This window comes from Athene noctua, chromosome Z, assembly GCF_965140245.1.
Source record: "Athene noctua chromosome Z, bAthNoc1.hap1.1, whole genome shotgun sequence".
NCBI classification, from domain to species: Eukaryota; Metazoa; Chordata; class Aves; order Strigiformes; family Strigidae; genus Athene; species Athene noctua.
Genome location: NC_134077.1, coordinates 12,676,409 through 12,695,305, shown reverse-complemented (window position 1 = coordinate 12,695,305; position 18,897 = coordinate 12,676,409). Strand labels below are relative to the sequence as shown.

Below are 18,897 nucleotides of genomic sequence, written 5' to 3'. Positions count from 1 at the left end.
TATCCCCAACAGATGCTTCACAGCGCTGCATGAAACCTGGTTTGCAACAGGCAATAAAAATTAGAGGTGAGTTGAGAGTTAGCCATTATAATATGTTTGGAGGGGAAATTCAGGCTCACGCACACAGTGGAGTTTGCATCAGGTAACAATTCATGCAGGTCAGCTGAGCTGTGATGACTGGGTCTCAGTGATTGCCTCTGACAACCCAAGAGAGGTCAAAAACCAGTCTACTGGAGGGCTCTTGTCCCATTTACTGCTGGTGTGTGGTCCTGCGCTTTCCCTTTCACAAGCACGAATGCTTGTGTGGCTAGGTCTCCAGACTGGCTGTGTGCACCCACCAACCCTCCATCACCTGAGCTGTGGAAGGGGACCAGCATCAGCCCAGCCACCGTCTGCGTGCTTGGGATGAGATATCACATACAGACATCATTCATCCCCAGAGCTGCAGCAAGGAGCTTGCTCAGCCCTGATGACCTGGTCGGGCTCTGCATTTTTTTTGTAGCTAGATAGATTTTGAATTTCTACTTTCTCACCACCCTCATGACAATGAATGTTTTGTGTAGCTTCCAAGAAAAAAAAAAAAAAATTTGTTTCCCAGTGCCAGATGAAGTTTGCTTCTAGTCTAGTGACTTCCAAAATAAGTCTGAAGTTTGCTGAGGCTGCCATTGCTTTTAAAGTAAGGGACTTGGTTTCTAAATGTCCTTTCCAAGTGTTGAAAGTCCTTCCTTCAGCCTCCTGAACTGCTGCTGTGGTTCAGACTGGTGAGGCTTTTCAGGCATAGAAAGTGTTTGGAGCAGGGTATGTTTTGATTGCAACTTCCCAAAGGAATGGTGATAGGAAGAGAGGGTGGAAGAGGGAATGGGAGTGGGGAAATCACTGGGAAGCTGGTGCCTGGTGTGTGCTAGTGCAGAGGCTGGGACTTGTTTGCTGGAGGAAGAAAGCAAAACCCCTCTCTGAGGGCACAGTCCTGCTCTTGATTCACTGCGTGCAGGTTGAAAAGGGCAGCCTGGCTGGATTTCTGTCTGCTCTCTTAAATAAATCTCTGCTCTCCAAAGCCCTTACTGCATTAAATGTAAAGATTAGCACTGCAGTTCACACTCCCAAGCTGTCTGAAGCAATGGCAGACTGGTGCCCACTCACTTGATCTTCATTAAGTTGCATTACAATGATTTTGCCTGAATGCACAGTAGCTGCTTTGGGCTGTGACCAAGCTCTTGTCCCTCATTTGGGGTCCTGAGTCCCCGAGTTGAGGTTCAAGGGTGGTCACACCTGAGGTTCAGGTTGGGGAAGGAGTTTGCAACCTCACACCATGGGCTGGTTAGGGCCCATGGGGTGAGTTGCTGTCCTAATGAGCTATAGCCATGTGGATAATGAGGCTAAAACTATACCTTGCACATCTCCTTCTATCTTAAAATTATGAACTGCAACATAATGTATCCGGGCAACCTTATTTTTGGCACCCTCTTTTTCCTCTTCCTCTCCAAGCATTGCACTTCTGTTTTGGAAGCTGGTCTGCTTTATTTTTATCCCTCTCATATGACAGTCCAGAAAGCTTGCATGCATCTTCTTGGGGGATTTTTTTTGGTTGGGTTTTGGTTTGGGGTTTTTTGTGTGTGAAAGAAAATTAGTTTTTAATGAAAGATGAGCAGTTTTAAGATGGAAGTGTACAAATAACAATGTTTCAATGCAGGAGGAGAAGTCCTGATGAACCTGCCTATCCCCAAGAGGACTTAGGAGAACTGCAAGGTTGGAAACCCTGGGGATGAGTGGCTGAGATGGGTTAAACAAGGGCTTAAATTTAAAAAAAAAAAAACTGTTACTTAGTGTATCAAGCCTATTCACAGAAAAGTAATACAAGATATTTTTTGGCAGATTATGGTTTTAAGAAATCCTATTTTAATTCATCCTCTTTCCTTATTGGATTCATGTTACGGTTTGCACTTGCAAGCTTTTTGTAGAAGCGGTGAGAAATTTCTATCCGTGTGTTTTGTTGGTGGAGAACAGAGAATCCCTAAAATAGCTATTCCTTGTGGGAAAGCCTGCAGTGGCAATTCACGTGGGGTGTTGTTCCTCATGACAGTCAACACCTCCTGTTCTGGCTTGCCTCCTGCAATGCACGTTGGGCTTCTTCCATCAGAGTGAGGATTGGCATGATGAGGATGTATGATCATCAGCCTTGTCTACGAGAACAGTATCGGACACCCAAGAAGGCAGGGAAAAGGGCAAAAGAAAATTAATTATTCGGAGATTTCTTAGTGTAGTTTTCGGGAACTTTCAGAGCTGTACTGGTGTTTTAATCTGATTTTCCAGTTAACATCTCTTTAAAATACTGGGTTTTCCCAGTGGATGAAAATTCCCATTTTTTACTAACTCCACTTCATTGTATTTTTAGGGTTTTCCATCTTGACAGTGGGCATCTGGCTTCAGTTTTCCTTTTCTGAGAAAAGCACTGGGACATTTAAATAATTCGAGGAAGAAATTGTATGCACTTAGCAAACAGATTAAAAAAAAAAAAAAAATGAAAGCAGCTTAAAATCTAGGCTTGCAAAGTCACTTCCATATATTTTCTTTTGAAAAAATATATTTTTAATTAGGTTTTAGAAACAAAGTGCCATGCTGACATATATATACTTTCAGCATTTCATCATAAGACAGAACAAAGAAAGTGAAAACAAAGTTACAAACTATTATGGTATAATATAATAGACACTATGATAACAAATCGGTTTACCTGATAAAGCCCAGAGTTATAGGACTGTTGTGGTGCTGTTTTCCAGATGCTATGAAGACAATGAAATGAGTTTGTATGCTTTGTAACAACATAAGTTCATACGAGCACTCTTCTGGCTCTGGTAAAAATAAAAACGGTAGTCAAAGGAGAATTAAGTAGTAAGAGCACTGTTCTAACTGTAATTTGTAATTATGATTTCTGATTTGGCTTTTGTGGTCTCATTCAGCATGTTTTCCTATGAAATCATTTCAGGGGTGAAGTTGGATTGTGGCCTGTCTCTGCCCCTCTCCGTGCAGCACAGCCACAGGATGGCTTCTGCCCTGGGTATCATCTAAATTGTCAGCCAAAATATGAAATAATGCAGTAATCTGAAGGGAGTTTTGCATATTTTAGAGTTAATGGAATAAAAGTAGGTGAAGACGGACAAAAGAGGATCTTGCCCTCCTGAGGCTGGCTTTGGAGGGGTCTGCCAAGCTCATTTGGAGGCTGCTGATAAAGCTGCTCTTGCCACATGGTTTCTTGGTGCTGCCACATCTTTAGTTTGAGCCTGAGGTGTTACAGTCCTGCTTTCACACCCGGGTGGAGCTCTGGGAGACTGATGTCTGACAGCTGCAGATTTGCTTGGAGCACCTGGGAGAGCAGGGACAGTGCAGGGTCTCTGTGGTGCTCTCGACTCTCCATCATGGGGAAATCCCTCTAAACATTGGGTTTTTCACTGGGTTTTGAGCCAGTTTAGGAAGATCTTTGAAGGTGACCAAATAATCCAGTGAGGCATGGAGGTTGCTACACCCTCCATCTACACCTCCAGGGGTGGTTCAGTCTCAGTGAAGCAAATCCCCTTCTGCTGCCCCCCGCTACCATCAGTGTTCAGATGGCTGTTTCTGAGTCTGTCACCTGTCCTTTTTTGTTTTGTTTTGGAATTGAGGGTTGCTTAGGTTTTATGGGCTCTTTCTAAAGTTGTATGTGATACCATGCTCCTTTCCTAACGCACCCTGCCCAAACTGGGCCATGCTAGCAACTATTTGAAAAGAGAAGTAGAAAACTATTTGCTATTTAATCAGGTCCGTGCTTGCTTGTTCCCAGAACAAGAGAACGTGGGGCTAGCAAAGCAGGGAAGGGTGTACCCACTCTGTCTCACGCTGGGTGGGAAGAACAGCACTTCATTACGCTTTGGCTTTCCTGGCTGCCGGGTTGTCAGTGCTTGCTGGCAACTCCACATGAGGTTTCCTGCTTTGGAAGAGCAGTTCTTACTGCAGTTTTAGAGTATTTCCTTCTCCCTGTTATTTTTCTTGTTGGTGCTGGGTCTTCCTTGTCTGGGGGTTTCTCATAATGAAACATTAATCATCACAGCACTAAAACTGATTTTTTTTCTTAGATATGTAGTGCAGTGATGTGACTATCAAATCCCTCTCTTTGGCAGCATCTTAATATCTTGCTTGGGATGCTGTGATGACTTTGAACCAGAAAATGTTCAAGAAAAGGATTTTCAGGTATGAAGAGGTGGATAGGATTTTCTTGCACTGAAATACATGTTGAATATTGAATATATATCATACAATCTTTAGGAATATTCTGGTGATAGCATATACATATTTTAGCTCCTGATCCCAAGTGTATTACTAAGCACATGATAAAACAGATGCATTGTATGTCTGTTGATATGAGCAGTATTACATAGCTGCTTAAGTGTTCGAAAGATTAGTATTTTAGTTTTCAATATCTGGATTTTTGCCTATGCTGCTCTTGCTTTTTTCTTAGAAAACCCCAAAATGTGTATTTAATTTATAATGTTGAGTCCAGAATTGCTGTAGCACATTTTAGTTTGAAAAGTCTGTTTGTTTTAAGTGAGGCTGACTTTGAAGCTTGAGCTTAATGGTAGAAGGTTTTGGGGAGGAAATGGGGGAGAGTGGTGGTGGTGGTTCTGTTTTGTGTCTTTTTCTTTTAGTGGCTCTATCTCATTACAGAGAATGATTATGATGGGAGCTTACATGGGGAAGTCATCTTGTTGCATGTTCTTAACTTCTTGCCATGTCTCCAAAAGCCTGCCTGGCTTCTTTTAAATATGATCTGCTGTTACACACATCTGAACAGCATAATACATGAAAGTGTATATGATGCTTCTGTAAGTCCAGTGTGTCATTAACATACCAACAGCATATGGGATGGTAAAGATTATTATGTGTGTTTGCTCTGAATGTACTTGCTCCCTTGTTCTTTTGGCCCAGTAAGAACATTGGCCCAGAAATGTGAATATTTAAGGTGTCCAAAGGCAGGACTTTGCTTTCCAGGCTTCGCTCTTTGTCTTTGCAGAGATACTGACTGCATAAAAACATGTGATTAGGTAAAGCATCGAATCATTATTTATAGACCATAACATTTATGTATGTATTTTTAATTGGGACTCAATTCAGCACTGAAGTCTTTTAAAGCATCAAAGAGATACATGAGAACTACCATGACAGAGACTTCTGGTCTTGAAACCATTGCCTCAGATTGTGTGAAGATTTAGTTAGATCGTATGTAGTGTGAATGGGTAAAAAATGAGTCTCCTAGCCAATATGCAGTGGTAACAGGTGTCCCTGAAGAGTGAAGTCGATGTCTGTACAATTTGTATCTGAGTTGTGACATCTGGATTCTGCTGAAGCTTGCCTGGAGACTTCCAAGAGGCAAGCATCTCCTGAAGTTATCCTGAGGGCACAGGCTATACTGGTTGAGTGTAGGTCTTACAGCCCTGGCAGAAAATACTTAATAATTGCCAAAATCATGGAAAAAACCCTTACATTCTAACAAGCTGAACTTGCTCTAACTCTAGCCTGCACACCCCCTTCCTTTTTCTTAATAGATAATTTTCAATCAGCTGACAAAACTGTTTGAGAGGAACTGGACCAGAGGCTGCAGTGTTTTACCCTGTCTCCAACTATTGCTGGAATCAAAGGACTACCCCAGCTTGGTTGTGTGAAACCTCAGAAGCAGTCATAAAATTTGTCTGCCTCTGAAAGCACAATCTCACATTGCCTGAGGAAGGTCAGAAGAGGCTTGGGGCTGATCTCACACAGGCTTTCTTGGTGAGCACTGCTTATGTCCTTGGTGTTGGTAAGGCAGCTGAGCACAGCGTGTTTGCGCCCAAATATTGTGCAGTAGTTTGAGGCTCACAAATCCCTGCTCTGAGAGGTCTGGCTGCAGAAGGAAATGGATGCTAAGGTCAGCATCAGCATCAGCAGCATCTTGTCTCTGAGAGGTGACAGCTCATTGCTTCCAGTGAGTTTTTACCAGCAAGGTTAACCTTCAATTTGGGAAAGAAAACTGCAGTCTGTCATGCGTGCTTTGGGAGACTGCTGTAGTTCAGCTGGAGGTTAAGAGGACAGAGGCAGGAATGTCAGGGTTATGGGTCAGTGGCTTGTGTCCTTCAGAGATCACAGATGAGCCCTTGCTGCCACAAAAAACTCTGCATTGACTTGAGAGTTGGAATAGGATCTAAACTAAAACTGCAGAGTGCAGAGACGGTCCTGCAGCTGTGGAAATCCTGCACCATGCTGCTGGCCGTGGTCGAAGCAATGTCCTGGTTTCAGACATGCACTCCCTAAGATAGTGATGGATGGTTGGCTTCTCATGTGCTCTGTCTTGCCTGTCAGGGTTGTAGGGAGGAAAGCTGAGCTCTACCAATGTCTCAAAGTGCTTCATACAGCTGAATTAACCCCTCATGGAGAATGAGTGAAGTGTGACTACACAGTATTGAAGGCAAATGCAGTTATTGCCTCCGGGTGGATGTTGGTGATAGAAATGTAAACTGTTATCTGAACACCCTTAGGTTCAAAGGAGTTGCAGTTCACGGGGAAGTGAAAGAGACCATTGGTGATGATAAGTAAGTGAGCGGTGTTAAAAGATCTGGCAAAGCTGAGATAGGAAGGATCTTCTCTGAAAGTCCCTCCTGAAGCTCTGCTTGGCACAGTTGCCCGGGAGTACTCACAGTAGGTTGATAATTATTTCCAATGCTTAGGTCAGATTAGAGTTGATTCATGGATTTTGGGAACAGTGATATGGAAATATCTCTTGTTAAATCTGGTAGTGATAATAATTTTGCTGGTCTTAATTCAGAGTTACGAAATATTAGAAAACAGCTGCTTTTTTCTTTTTTTTTCTTTTTTTTTACTTATGGCCTTTCCAGTAACACAGTAAAGTCACATTGGTCCATCTTCCAACTGTATTCAGTTTCCAGGATTTTAAGCTGTATGTTTTCTTGGTCCTTATCAAAATTAATTTAAACAATTTGTTAGACATATTTGTTTTTTTAATATAGAGTCACAGTATTAGAACATCAGATGTTTGTGGTTTGTTTGTAATTCTGGATTCATGACTCCTGCAGACAATGTGGTCCAAACTTAACATGTTATTTGCATTTTCTTGTTTTATGAATAATTATTGAAGAGGTCTTTCCCACAGAAAGGTCTTGAGAAGAGTGGAAGCATTTAAAAATAATTACAGATCTACAAAGCCTTTTTTGTCTCTTATTTTATGTAAGTGTTGTTTTCAGAAAGAACTGGAGTCTGCTGTAAATTCCTATAGGAGTGTTCAAAATGATACATAGAAGCCCAGTCCTTTTCTTCAGAAAGCCTTGCAGCTGAGAAATTTGGGGTTGTGGCTATCAAGGTGTGGGTAGATGAGTGCTTATTTCAAGGTCATACAGGAACAGGGGATGATACTGAGGGCTTTTGAAAACTGGGTCACTTATTCAGATGCCTAAATGTAAATTTGAAGTCTAACTGTGTTACTTATATGTCTGTAGTTTTGACTAGTTCCCTGTGTGCATATGTGTGTGTGAGAGAGCTGTGCTATTTTAAAACTTGGTAAGGGGATGTTTCTAGGAATCTGAATACTTAAAATTAGATTTCCGCTGTGGTTACACAACTGTAAAGTAAATCCAGAAAAGCATCACTGACTTTAATAATGTTTGTCCAGGTTTTCACTTCTATAAATGATGTCAGAAATGAATTCTGAATTCTCTGAAAATTCACAGTGGTGCTTCCCAGCAACAGCTCCGAACTGTTCAGCAAGTGGAAGAGATCCAAAGGGTGATTAGGCATGTTGGCATACAGAGGATGCTGAACAATTGCAGAATTGTATGGGTGCCATCCTTTAAACATAGCTCTTCCATCATTCAACAAGCTTGCAATAACTTGTTTCTTTAAGGAAGCTTTTTGTATTCTGCTACAAAATTGAGTAGTCTTCAAGGACTCATAGGTAGATAGATATTTCAAATTAGCTGACAGCTACAGAAGTTTGCTTTGATATAGTCTGGGACATGAGATCATGTGAGAATTAGCTGATTTTAAGTCTTGTCTTTGAAATAAGTAATCTCATTGTAGTTTAAATTAATGCAAAAAGGCAAGCCTGTCTTCCTTCAATACTCAAAGTACATTCAGCGTAAAAGAATATTGGAAAGATTTAAAAAGTCATTTAGAAATTGCAAAGCTTCTCCATTGTCCCACCTGACCTGGACTTGGAGAAGAGGCTGGCCGCTGGAAACAGTTTGTGTAAAAAGGGGGTGAGGACTAAAGAGAATAATTTGAGCATACTAAAAGGCTTCTGTATCGGCATCAGAAAGAGTTTTAGATTTGATCCTCTCATTAATAATGGATGGCTTCCTCCCCTGCCGTCTTCTTTTTAATTCATCTGAATGATGGTGGAAAATACAGTCCATCGGTTAGAGCCAGACAGTATTTCCAGTTTAAAAGTTCACTGTGTCTGTCCCTGAATCTCCTCTCACACGACTGCAGTTTGGCAGGTCAAAGAGTATGCTTGGAAGGTTTCCCTACCAAGCTGAGGAGGTCAAACAACCTAGTTGTTGTTTAATGGCAGAAGACCTAAAACTGTGAAGCTGCATCACTGTGGCTCTGACTCAGCATTTTCTTACCATGTGCAACACAAGTGGCTTTGTCTTGCCCTCCTTTCAGACTGGGGCCACCTGCACAATTGCCTCACACTCCCAAAAGGCATTGCAATTGCTGTCCCCAGAGGACACCAGCCACTTGAACATAGGCAAGGCTGCAGTGATATGCAGTGAGGGAGTGGCTCATTCTGCCTGACCTTGGTGTGGTAGGTGGAGCCTTTGGTCAACACCATGCTCCCAAGTTTTACTGTTGCCTGCTGACGTACAGCAAATGTTTTTTCAGCATTCACATATTCACAGTATTGTAGTATAATATCAGTAAAATCCCATCATGTTCCTGGTCCAGCAGAACTACCTTACAGGATATCATGACCCTGAATTCTGGTATAGTTTCACACAGTACGTTTTGGAGATGCGTCTCTTTGTATGAGCTTTCTTATGATGTATGGACATAGAAATATAGGTGAAGGAGGCAGTGATGGCTTCAGGGCCCTAGAATTATCAAGCAGCTTCTACCAAGGGGCAGTGGCTGGTTTTGTGAGAACTGAGGTAACTCCTCTGAGCAGTGCTGCTAAAGAGGACATACCCTAGTTGTCTTTGAGGTCATACCAGTGGTGGAAGACTCTAGACTTTACAGTGGTGTTAAACCAACCGTTCTTGGACTGAGCGCTATCTGGTGTTGCAGTGCTGTCACCTTGTGCTCAGGTGATCTGGGGCAAGGATAGAAGGAATTAGGAGAGCCTTGGTCCCTTCCTATCGTCTAGGGGAGAATGGCCTCACCCTCCCTACCCTGAGCACAGCAGAGCAGCACAGGCAGTGGGTAGGATGGTAGTAGTGAAAGGGAAGGAGGGCTGCTCATCCTCATGCGATGTATCTTTTGCCAGTACTGGTGCTTAGTGTGAGTACATGGTGCCTCACGTGGTGCCTGGCAGGACCACATGTGGTACCTACAAAATTTTCCAGTGGTACCGTGGCTACAGGAAGACTTCAGATAAGGCTGTATGGGATACATACCTTTTTGTAGCTCTATTCCCTCTTCATAAAAATGGGGACAATCCCATTTTCTTAACTAAAGATTAACTAATTGCCAGTGGTTCAGGTACTATAAGAGCACCTGGTAAATAAACACCTTCTATAGAGAGCCATTTGTGTGGATTATCATATGCTGGTGGTGAGGATTTCAAAACAAATCCAAGTGTATATATAGGCTAGGTTTTTACCTAACTGTTCTGCACCTTTTATTGTGTAATATTTCCTCCACAAATGTTGCATTCCTATGGTTGGTTATTTCAGTGTTCTCTTGGTGAACTTTTCTTTGTTCTCAGGACTTGCTTGGGCTGATACTATAAACATCCTGGCAATTACTAGGTTTGATTTAGGAAGTCTAGATGTTTGCACAGGTCTGTTGATTTTTGATATAATCAACATAAATACTTGAAAATCAAAGCAGTTAAGAAATCATTGCAGGGAACTTTTCCTCAGGAGTTGACAGAGTTTGCCACTGCCTTTATCTAGCTGTGATGTATTAGATTTTTCTTCTGTGCCCAATTTGTCTGGTTAACTACATGTTTTAGAGTAGGATCCATCTGATCATATTGAGATATCTCTACTTAACTTAGCCACACATTTTTCAAGCAATGAAGCAGGAAGTGAACTTGAAAGATGTCATGCATCTCATCTGAAAATAAAGATCTACAACAGGCCATTTCCTAAGAGTGCCCGTTCCCCTCTTTTGGCCAGAAAGGGAGCCCATGGTGACAAGCTTAGATGAGGATTCAGCTGATGTTGAGGAATAGAAATCCCAGTTTTCGTATTCCTGTTGATTGCTTGTGTTGAGGTCAAACCTGTGGCTGCAGTTTGACTGTGGAGTAAATCCAGCTTTAGGGCTCCTGCTGCTGGATTAAAAGCATTGAGGCCATGAGATACAAAATGCTGACTGCTATAAAACTCACTGTCAATTCAAATTTGTTCAAAATCTCTCAAAGCCTGACAGCGTAAGATTTAAATTTTTATTGCCAGGTCAAATATCAGTAGTCTTCCTACGGCTGGCATAAAGCTGACCTGTGAATGTGCACTCTGGCTAATTCAGCAAAAACATAACCTTGTGCCTGGATCTGATTTGTACCACTGGGTAATCCAGAATAAAACAGATTCACTACTCTCCTGAAGGATTTCAGACCTTGGACTGTTACAGCAAAACCATCTTTCAGCAATAGCATGTATTTTAGTGAAAAACATTAATTCCGTTCCTAGGTGTTTTTTTCCCATTGTTACTTTTTTGCTATTGGTTGCTAACTAAAAAGTAGAAGGAATGAAAGCTACTCTTAAATAGAAATTAGTACATGAATGTCTTTTGCTGGTAGTGGATTTATTTCTCTGGTGCTGAAATGCCCAGATGACTTTAGGAAAACAAGTGTGATGCCTTATCTATATAAAAAAGTTTAACAGTATCTGTCAAACATAACCTTTAAAGCAATTATGAAGTGATCTCACTCAGGGGATCAAAGGAATTTTTGGAATAAGTATATGTACATTTTTCTGGAGGTTTAGGCTGGAAATGCCAGAGGGGTTATCCTGGAGGAGTGCATGTTGGCCATTTCCACAAATCACCTTTTAAAAATCAGTAATGGGATAATTTAATAACCCTTTATATTTCCTTTTCCCCCTATGAGAAAGTCATTAGTGGAGATTTTTACATCACTCCTTTTGAGGATGTTGTAGGAAGAAAAAGCTCAGCAAGTCAGAAAAAAAAAGTCGTGTTTATGCCCTGAATGTACATATATCCTGTTTGACAGTTACAGCATCATTTAATTAAAATACTATTCTTCCATAAGCAACCATTTAAGATAGCTCTTCCTTAAGAAATGCTAAAAGAAGCAAACTCTCTTCACCTAAATCACCTATGTTTAACTCAGTATTTTGAACTAGAAGGCTGGGAATTAAGAAAAAAGCACGTTACTTCCTCAGTCATAACTAAAACTTTCACTGTGTAAGGGAAAATAAGATATCCAGTTCATTTACGCGGGTGGTATTTCAGCCTTTGAGAGCACCTCAAACTCTTACATCTTATGTAAGAGTGCTGGGTGGAAGAAGGGCAGGTAAAGGCTGATTTTTCTGGCTGCAAATACTCCAGGGATGAAGGTGAGAAGAGCTGATAAAAACCAGGAAGAGCAGAGAGCTGTAGAAGCTACACATCTGTGGGTATAAACTGATTATGGTACATTTAAGCTGGAACACAGGACCATTTCCAGCTATGCAGTGTAGTGGGACAGCTTTACAGCAAAATAACAGAGATATAAATCCTCTTTACTTCAAGTTAAAATTTGAGGAGTTTTATTGAGTAGAGGGTGAAAGGGTTGCTGTGATAGATGGGGACCAGATTTGATGATGCCCAGCAGGATCCTTGTGGCTGGCTGGGGAGACACCAGACTGCTCCGCTCGCCGGGTGGTGGTGACACATCTTTAGGAAGAGGCATGCATATGGGCTGGGCAGGCTGCAGCCATACAAAGTGGCTGGTTGTTTCTGTGGTTGAATGGAGAGGAGTGGTACTTGGACTGTTGGCATTGCTGGGTAACAGTGAACATACTTTTTCAAAGTGCTTGCTTCAGCAAATCTTTTTGACCATCTGAGAGCATCTGACCCCAAAACATCTTCCTGCAAAGGAGAATGCTTCTCCCATGCCGTGGGTTGTCTGTGGGTCCATCCTGTGGACTTCTGCAGCAGGGGAGGGTAAAACTGAGCCCTAAAAGCAATACTTAGCATGGTGAGGGTCTTTCTAAACTGAGTTGAGGGTCTTCCTTAAATTGAGTTGTCATGCTGTCTCTGCACCATCATGACCCTGCTATTGGAACAGAGCTCTGATTGTTTCTGTATCATGCCCAGTGAATTAAGTAGGATTCCCCACCCTAGTATCTTTCCAGTCGAGATGTTCTGAGCCTGAAGACATTATATCTGCAAAACCTTCATCCATATACTTTATCCTTTAAACTGCAAACAAAAAAATCTCAACAGATCACACTTACTGAGACCCAGGTAGGCTGCAAGATTAAATCACTGGCCAAAGAGTGGAAATGAATAGCCCCAGAGGGATTCAGAGCAGTGAAGCAAAATCTCTTTGGTGGAAAGTTGTCCCCAGAACAGGGACTCCTGTCCCCAGGACAGGGGACTTGTGTGCCCACAGGGCTTCCCATTGCCAGTGCTGGCCTGGTTTACCAGGCCAGTGTCAATGCCAGGGTGGGCATAAAATCAGTCTTTTGTACATAAGTCCTGTACTCCATGAGAGGCAGTGGGATGGTTTGGCAGGTCTGTCACCTACAGAAAGTAAGGTGGTAGCAACTCCAGTAAATTTTCTCACGTGGGTCTTGAATCTATTTCAGTGGAAGTGAAGAGCAAAAATCAATTTTATCTTAGTTTTGAGTTTGCTATTTTTAACAGGCAGATCTATTTTTTTTCCCTTGATGAACAATTTAGCACCTCTCTATTTTTTGCTCCTATTGGCATTGGACAGCCTGAGCTGCTCTTCTCACCAGCACAGAGGTGTTCAGCTCAGTGCTGTGCCACCTATTTCTTCTGGAAGGAGTATTTCCTATTTATGCTTGTCAAGAGTCTTTTTTCTGAAGCCAGAACATTTTCTTTGAGAAAATCAAATCCCTTGAAAGTACTGTATATTTATTTACATGATTATCTTAAGTGTCTGCCATGGCTCTGCAGTGAGCTCGGGGGCATAGACAGGCAACACACAGTGTATGATGCCTGCAGTTTTTCCTGCAGGGAGGAGGAACGGGGTTTTGAAAGCTGCCTAGCTCTGGCAGGGTGGAGCAGACTGTCATCCTCTACCTCTGGAGGGATGTGTGTGCATGGAAGGGAAGACCCCTCCAGGAATGTCACTAAATGAATGAGGGATGAGTTTTTTGTGGGATGCAGATGCCTCTTCACGACCCATCCTAACTGCAGGATTGAAGCTGAAGTCAAGATCAAGTTGTGCCCTTGGCCCACACAGAGGAGATTTGGAGACTCTGGAACTAAAACTGTGAACTGCTTTCAAGGAGCCCCAAGTTCTCCAAGCTAGAGACTGGGGACGGTTTGCAAAGGGCAGCGCATAACATGTCCACTCAATGTCAAAATTAACAAGCTTAAGAGCATAACTCCTTAAATTATTAGGCAAAAAAGTGCCTCAAATAGTCTCATCACCCGTAGAGCTTGAATAGTTTTGAACCCTGTGTGGTTACTAGGAGCTGTAGCGATGTTTGCTGTTCAGGCAATGAGAAGGGGGTCTTTGTCATAATTTACTGGATGTTACCAATATATGACCTCTCACCGTGCTCTCACTAACAGAAAATTATGCTGGAGGGAAAAAAGTAAGAGGGCTTGAAATGGAGAGATCTACTCTCTCCCACAGCCCAAGATATTGGCTCTAATAATTTCTCCTGACAGGTATTTGTCTAACCCACTTCAGAGAACATCAGTAGTGGAGACTCCAGTCACCCAAGACAGTGTCCTCCAGTACTTTGGTATTCTTTATCCTTATTAGTGTTACCTAAATGCTAACCTAAACTTACCCTGGTGTGATTCACATCCTTTACTCTACCAAGGGCAAGGGGAATAGACTGCTGTTTTCCTCCTGTGGGTGGTAACTGTGAGACATTTTGAAGTATATGAGAACATCTAGTTTGTGTTCTCACACCCCACCTGCAATTCTTTCTCCGTTTTAGACTAGCAGGCCCTAATTTCTTGAGTATTTCTTAATAAGTCACATTTTCTAGACTGGTAGCCATGTCAGACCTCTGCTCCAACTGGGCAATTTTGCTGTTGAGACCTTCCCAGCCCTGTGTGAGGCTACAGAGATACTTCATACGCCTGGTAGGCTTTGACTCTCTTGACACACCCTGGGACAATGACCCTTTTTTCTCCCCAAAAGCAAGACTTTATTGACAGGCATGATTCACTACAATCCCTGCATCTCTTCCTGAAGATTTGACACCTAGCCAACCCTATCTATGTGTGAAATTCTGTTTGTAGTACTTTGCACTGGTCCTTCCTGAACTTCATCCTAATTTTTAGACAATGTTTTTGATTTTTGCCAAGATGGTTTAGATGCTAATCCTGTTCTCCAGAGTGTCTGTAGTCACTCCCAGCTTCATGTAATCTTCAGATTCGATAAGTGTGCTCTCTTTCGTCGTCCAGGTCACTAATGAATGTGCTGAGCAGAACTAGACTGTATAGATCCAGCAGAGGTCTGCTCACAGTGTCCTTCTGTTTTCACAGGATGTCATTAATAACTACTCCCTGGGTATGGCTTTATAGTGGACTCATTTAATCATGTTTCCCTAGTATATTTATGAGATAGTTGTTTGAGATGGTGTCGAAAGCTATAATAAATCCCAGATAAATGACATCTTACAACTTTTCCATTATAAAAAGAAATTAATTCGATTTGATAAGTTTTTTTTTCTTGTCTCTTCTGTATCTGCTGCTGCTTATATTTTTGTTATCTTCCACATACATGCAAACTGTTTCTTTGTTTGTTTTAAAGTTTTTAAGAGGATTGAAGATGGGACTGACTGACGTAGCATGCTTTTGCTGCTTCTCTTTCTACCCTTGAAGACTAGGGCTTGTCTTTGTCATGACTTCTGGCACCTTACCTGTCTGAGCTCTCACAGGTGACCAGGAGGCAGGTATCTGAGATGGCTTCAGCTGGTTCTGTAGGGAGTTTAAAAGGTGGTTTGTCCCACCCCGCTGGTCTGGAAATACCTGACTTAGAGTACTGATTTCACCCTGGAACAGGAAAAGGATAGTATTCCTGCAGTGATAATGTATCACTGCTGTACTAATCACCTGTGCATAGTAGTCAGTTTTAACAAGGACTAAAGCAAAAATTAAACCAGCGTTCCTCTTTTGGTGTAATCTTTCAATACCTTTCTCTCTATTGGAGCAACACTTTTCCAGACTGTCTTCTTGGTATTAATATACATATGAAGGATAACTTTTTTTTTTTTCTATCTTCTGCAAGTTTAAATTCATTTTTGTGCTCTGATGTGTCTAATATTTCTGCCTGTGTGTTCACACTATTTTTTAAACTCCTGCTCAGTAACCTTTGAGTGGTCTTTCTTCTTGTCTTTGAGGTAAATGAAAGGCCTGTGATGCTCCCAAGTCTTCTGATCCTTCTTCTGCATTGAGATGTTATTGTGCCTGTGCCTTTTAAGCACAAAATATTGTTTCTTTGAGAAACTACAGCTCACCTTCATTTGTTTTTCCTTTAAACTCTTCTCCATGAATTTTTGCCAGCAGGTTTTTTTAACACACTGAAGCCAGGCATTTCTGTTTCGTTGTATCCAATCCCTTGTGTATGGCAGATTTCATCATTTCACAGGCACTCTTACACAAGTGTCCTTCCGCCTTCTTACCCCCAACACATCCCTCTCTGGAGGCACTTCCCTACTGATTACTTGTCCTAGCAGTTATGTGAGAATATTGCTCTGAAGGTACCAGGACTTTCTGTCTCCTGCTGCTTTCCTTTCCTGCTCGTATCTCATGCTTGTACCCTCCCATTACCATTGAGTCAGTTGTTATCACATAGTCTGATCCATTTAATCTTCTTGGTTTGGGGTTTGATGTACTCTTCGGCATGGTTTTTTTTTTTTTTTCTTTTATTATTAACCAGAGAATTTAGCAGTTCTTCCTCCTGCCATGTTGTGGGTCTCAGAGCAAGTGTATGCATCATCCTTGGTATACCAGGAGATGCTGCCTCTACTTTTTCTCTGCCCATCCATACATAAGCTGTGCATCTTTGTATTCCAGATCTGTGTCTTACTACAAGTTCCAGTTATGTCAGTTAAATCATCACTTTTTTCTAAAATTAAATCTGAGATCTTAAATAAGACCTAAGTTCTGTGTTAAAAGCAATGTATTCACTGATGTTGCATTAAATATCTATGATATTCAGAGGATTTAATCCTATTTCCTGGTCAATCTGTGACTGTATTATCACCCCTTCTTTTTAGACCTGTGCCCAGGCTGCTTCTGTCTTTATCCTTTCCTCTGGTTTTGTTCCCCGTGTCTCCTACACTGACCCTAACTCAGCAGTCCCTCTCACTAAGCAGTGGGCCAGTTCCTCCTTTCCTGAGCTGATGCCCATCCCTGTTCAGCCATTGGTGCAACATCACCCTGGTGGTGAAGGTGCTGAGGTCCTCCTTGGAGCATCATGCAAGGCCCTGATGTGTTGTCCCTGTCCCTGCCGGAACTTTCTTGGGGTCAGTCCTGTCCATCTAGGTAGTGCCACATAGCCAGGGAGGTGGCAGGACACTTTGGGTCCAGCTTCTGGGCAGCAGCATTTTGCAAGAGTCTCCCTTTGTATTTGTGCTCTTGGGGTTGCAGGCTCTTGCTACAGCCTCTTCAGCCTAACTGAAGCCTTGCACCCAGACCTGCAGGAGAGGCTGCTAGAAAGTAACTCTCAAAAAGAAACTGATCCACCAGCCTTGACTCAGCTCAGGGTTTTACTTTGTTTCATAGATCCTAATTGTACGAGATAAAAACCCTTTCTCACCCTCTTGCTTGCTGACCCCAGCTCTTGTCTGTGCGCCTTCCTCTCCAAATTGCATGAAACTGGAATTCACCTGAACAACTCTTGTCCCAGGGAACTAGGTAGTCACCTCCCTTAGATGCTTTGCCTGCAGGGTAGGTTTAGTCCACACTGTAAGCCACTGCCGGCAGTAAGAGGAGGGACCCCATTGCCTGTCCTCACCCTTCGTGTTTGCTGCTGCTCATCCCTTGTGCAGCTTGGTGGGGAGCTAAATCAGAGAAGTGACCAGATTAAACCTGTCCCAGCCCAAAACACTGACATGGAGGAGGGCAGAGCTGCCTTCAGCAGTGGCATCAACCAGCTTCAGTGGTGGGTGAGAGCAGTGTTGCATCATGCCCCTTCGGTGGTCCTTGGAGTGGGTTTGGCTGGAGTGACTCCTTCACTTCGGTGACAGGCCTGGAGCTGTGGCAGGAGCATCCCCACGGCTCATCAATTCCCCGTTTTACGGCGAAGGTCAGGAGCTAATCGTGACCTTTTATTCCCTTGCTGAGAAGAGCAGCTGGTGCCCTCAAGTGGTAAATCGCAGAAGGAGAGTGGCTCTGGCCGTGCAAGACCGAGTTTTGGTTCCTGCCCCGGGAGGGATACTGGGCTGGGGCTGTTGGACACCTGCAGTGTTTTTGGCACTTTTAACCATGCTGTTTCCCCTTGCAGGACAAGACGGTGTGGTGGCCGTGGTGAGAAGGAGACACTGTTCCCAGTGGAGTGGGGACCCCGACAGCAGGTGTACCTAAAGAGCCACAGAAGCTCCCCACTGCTTCACCCACCGACCTTTCCATCACGTTCACACCAAACTTCCTGCCTTGACTGTGCTTGTGGTCAGTTGCAGCCAAAAAACCGTCCCTGTGAGATTAGATGGGGCTTGTTTTGGATCTGCAGCCCCACTCCATCATGGCCCCGCGGGCTGCAGGGGGCTGCAGCAGGCAACAGAGCCAAGGTCTGGGGAGCCGACTGGGGCCAGGGCTGCTGCTGTGAGGGGATGCACAGGGTCAGCGATGCCCATCACGCAGGACAACGCAGGGGTCTTCCTCCCCCTCCTGTGCCAGTGGCTGCAGAACAGCCACCGGGAGGGGGCCGAGGGGGCTGAGCAGCAGCTCTGCCGCTCGGCTGTCCAGAAGCTGAGTGAGTACATCCAGCTCAACTTCTCTGTGGATGAGAGCAAACTACAGCCAGGGAGCTGCGGGACTTCAGATACGGAGATCTGCACCATGTACCTGGCCCAGGAGATGCGAAAAAATGAGGTTCTTGGTTTGAGCTTTGGGAACATCCCTGCTCTGGGGGACTATGGGGAGAAGCGCCGGGGAGGGAAGAAGAGGAAGGGGCATAAGGGACCAGTGCTTGACGTCGGGTGCATCTGGGTGACAGACTTGAAGAAAAACAGCCCAGCTGGGAAGTGTGGGAGAGTGCGCCTGAAAGATGAGATCCTTTCTCTGAATGGCCAGCTGATGGTTGGCGTGGACGTCACCGGTGCTAGGTAAGGGTGGAAGGGCAGCTGCTGGCAGCTGCCTCTCATGGTGCGGTCGGTACTAATATATGTCCAAGAGCAGAGGTTTTGACCTCTGCTTTCCAGCCCCTGGGAGAGCTCTGGGTTCCTTCTTAAAGTGTGTAGAAAATAAGTAACAAAAGCAAATCGATAATTAGCCTACATCTGCTACTCGCACATCCACTGGAAAATTTTGAGGGGTCATTATGTCAAAAAATAG

The 18,897-nt window shown here is 43.3% G+C and overlaps 1 protein-coding gene across 3 annotated transcripts in view; it reads left to right on the top strand.

Moving 5' to 3' along the window:
• The first annotated feature begins 18,080 nt into the window (after positions 1-18,080).
• PDZD2 (PDZ domain containing 2) overlaps positions 18,081-18,897 on the top strand; it is a 139,831-nt gene continuing 139,014 nt past the window's right edge. For all 3 annotated transcript variants that reach the window (XM_074931334.1, XM_074931333.1, XM_074931332.1), the window contains exon 1: positions 18,081-18,668. In XM_074931334.1, coding sequence (XP_074787435.1) covers positions 18,190-18,668 — 479 coding nt within the window. In that variant the 5' untranslated portion in view covers positions 18,081-18,189. The remainder of the gene's footprint in view (positions 18,669-18,897) is intronic.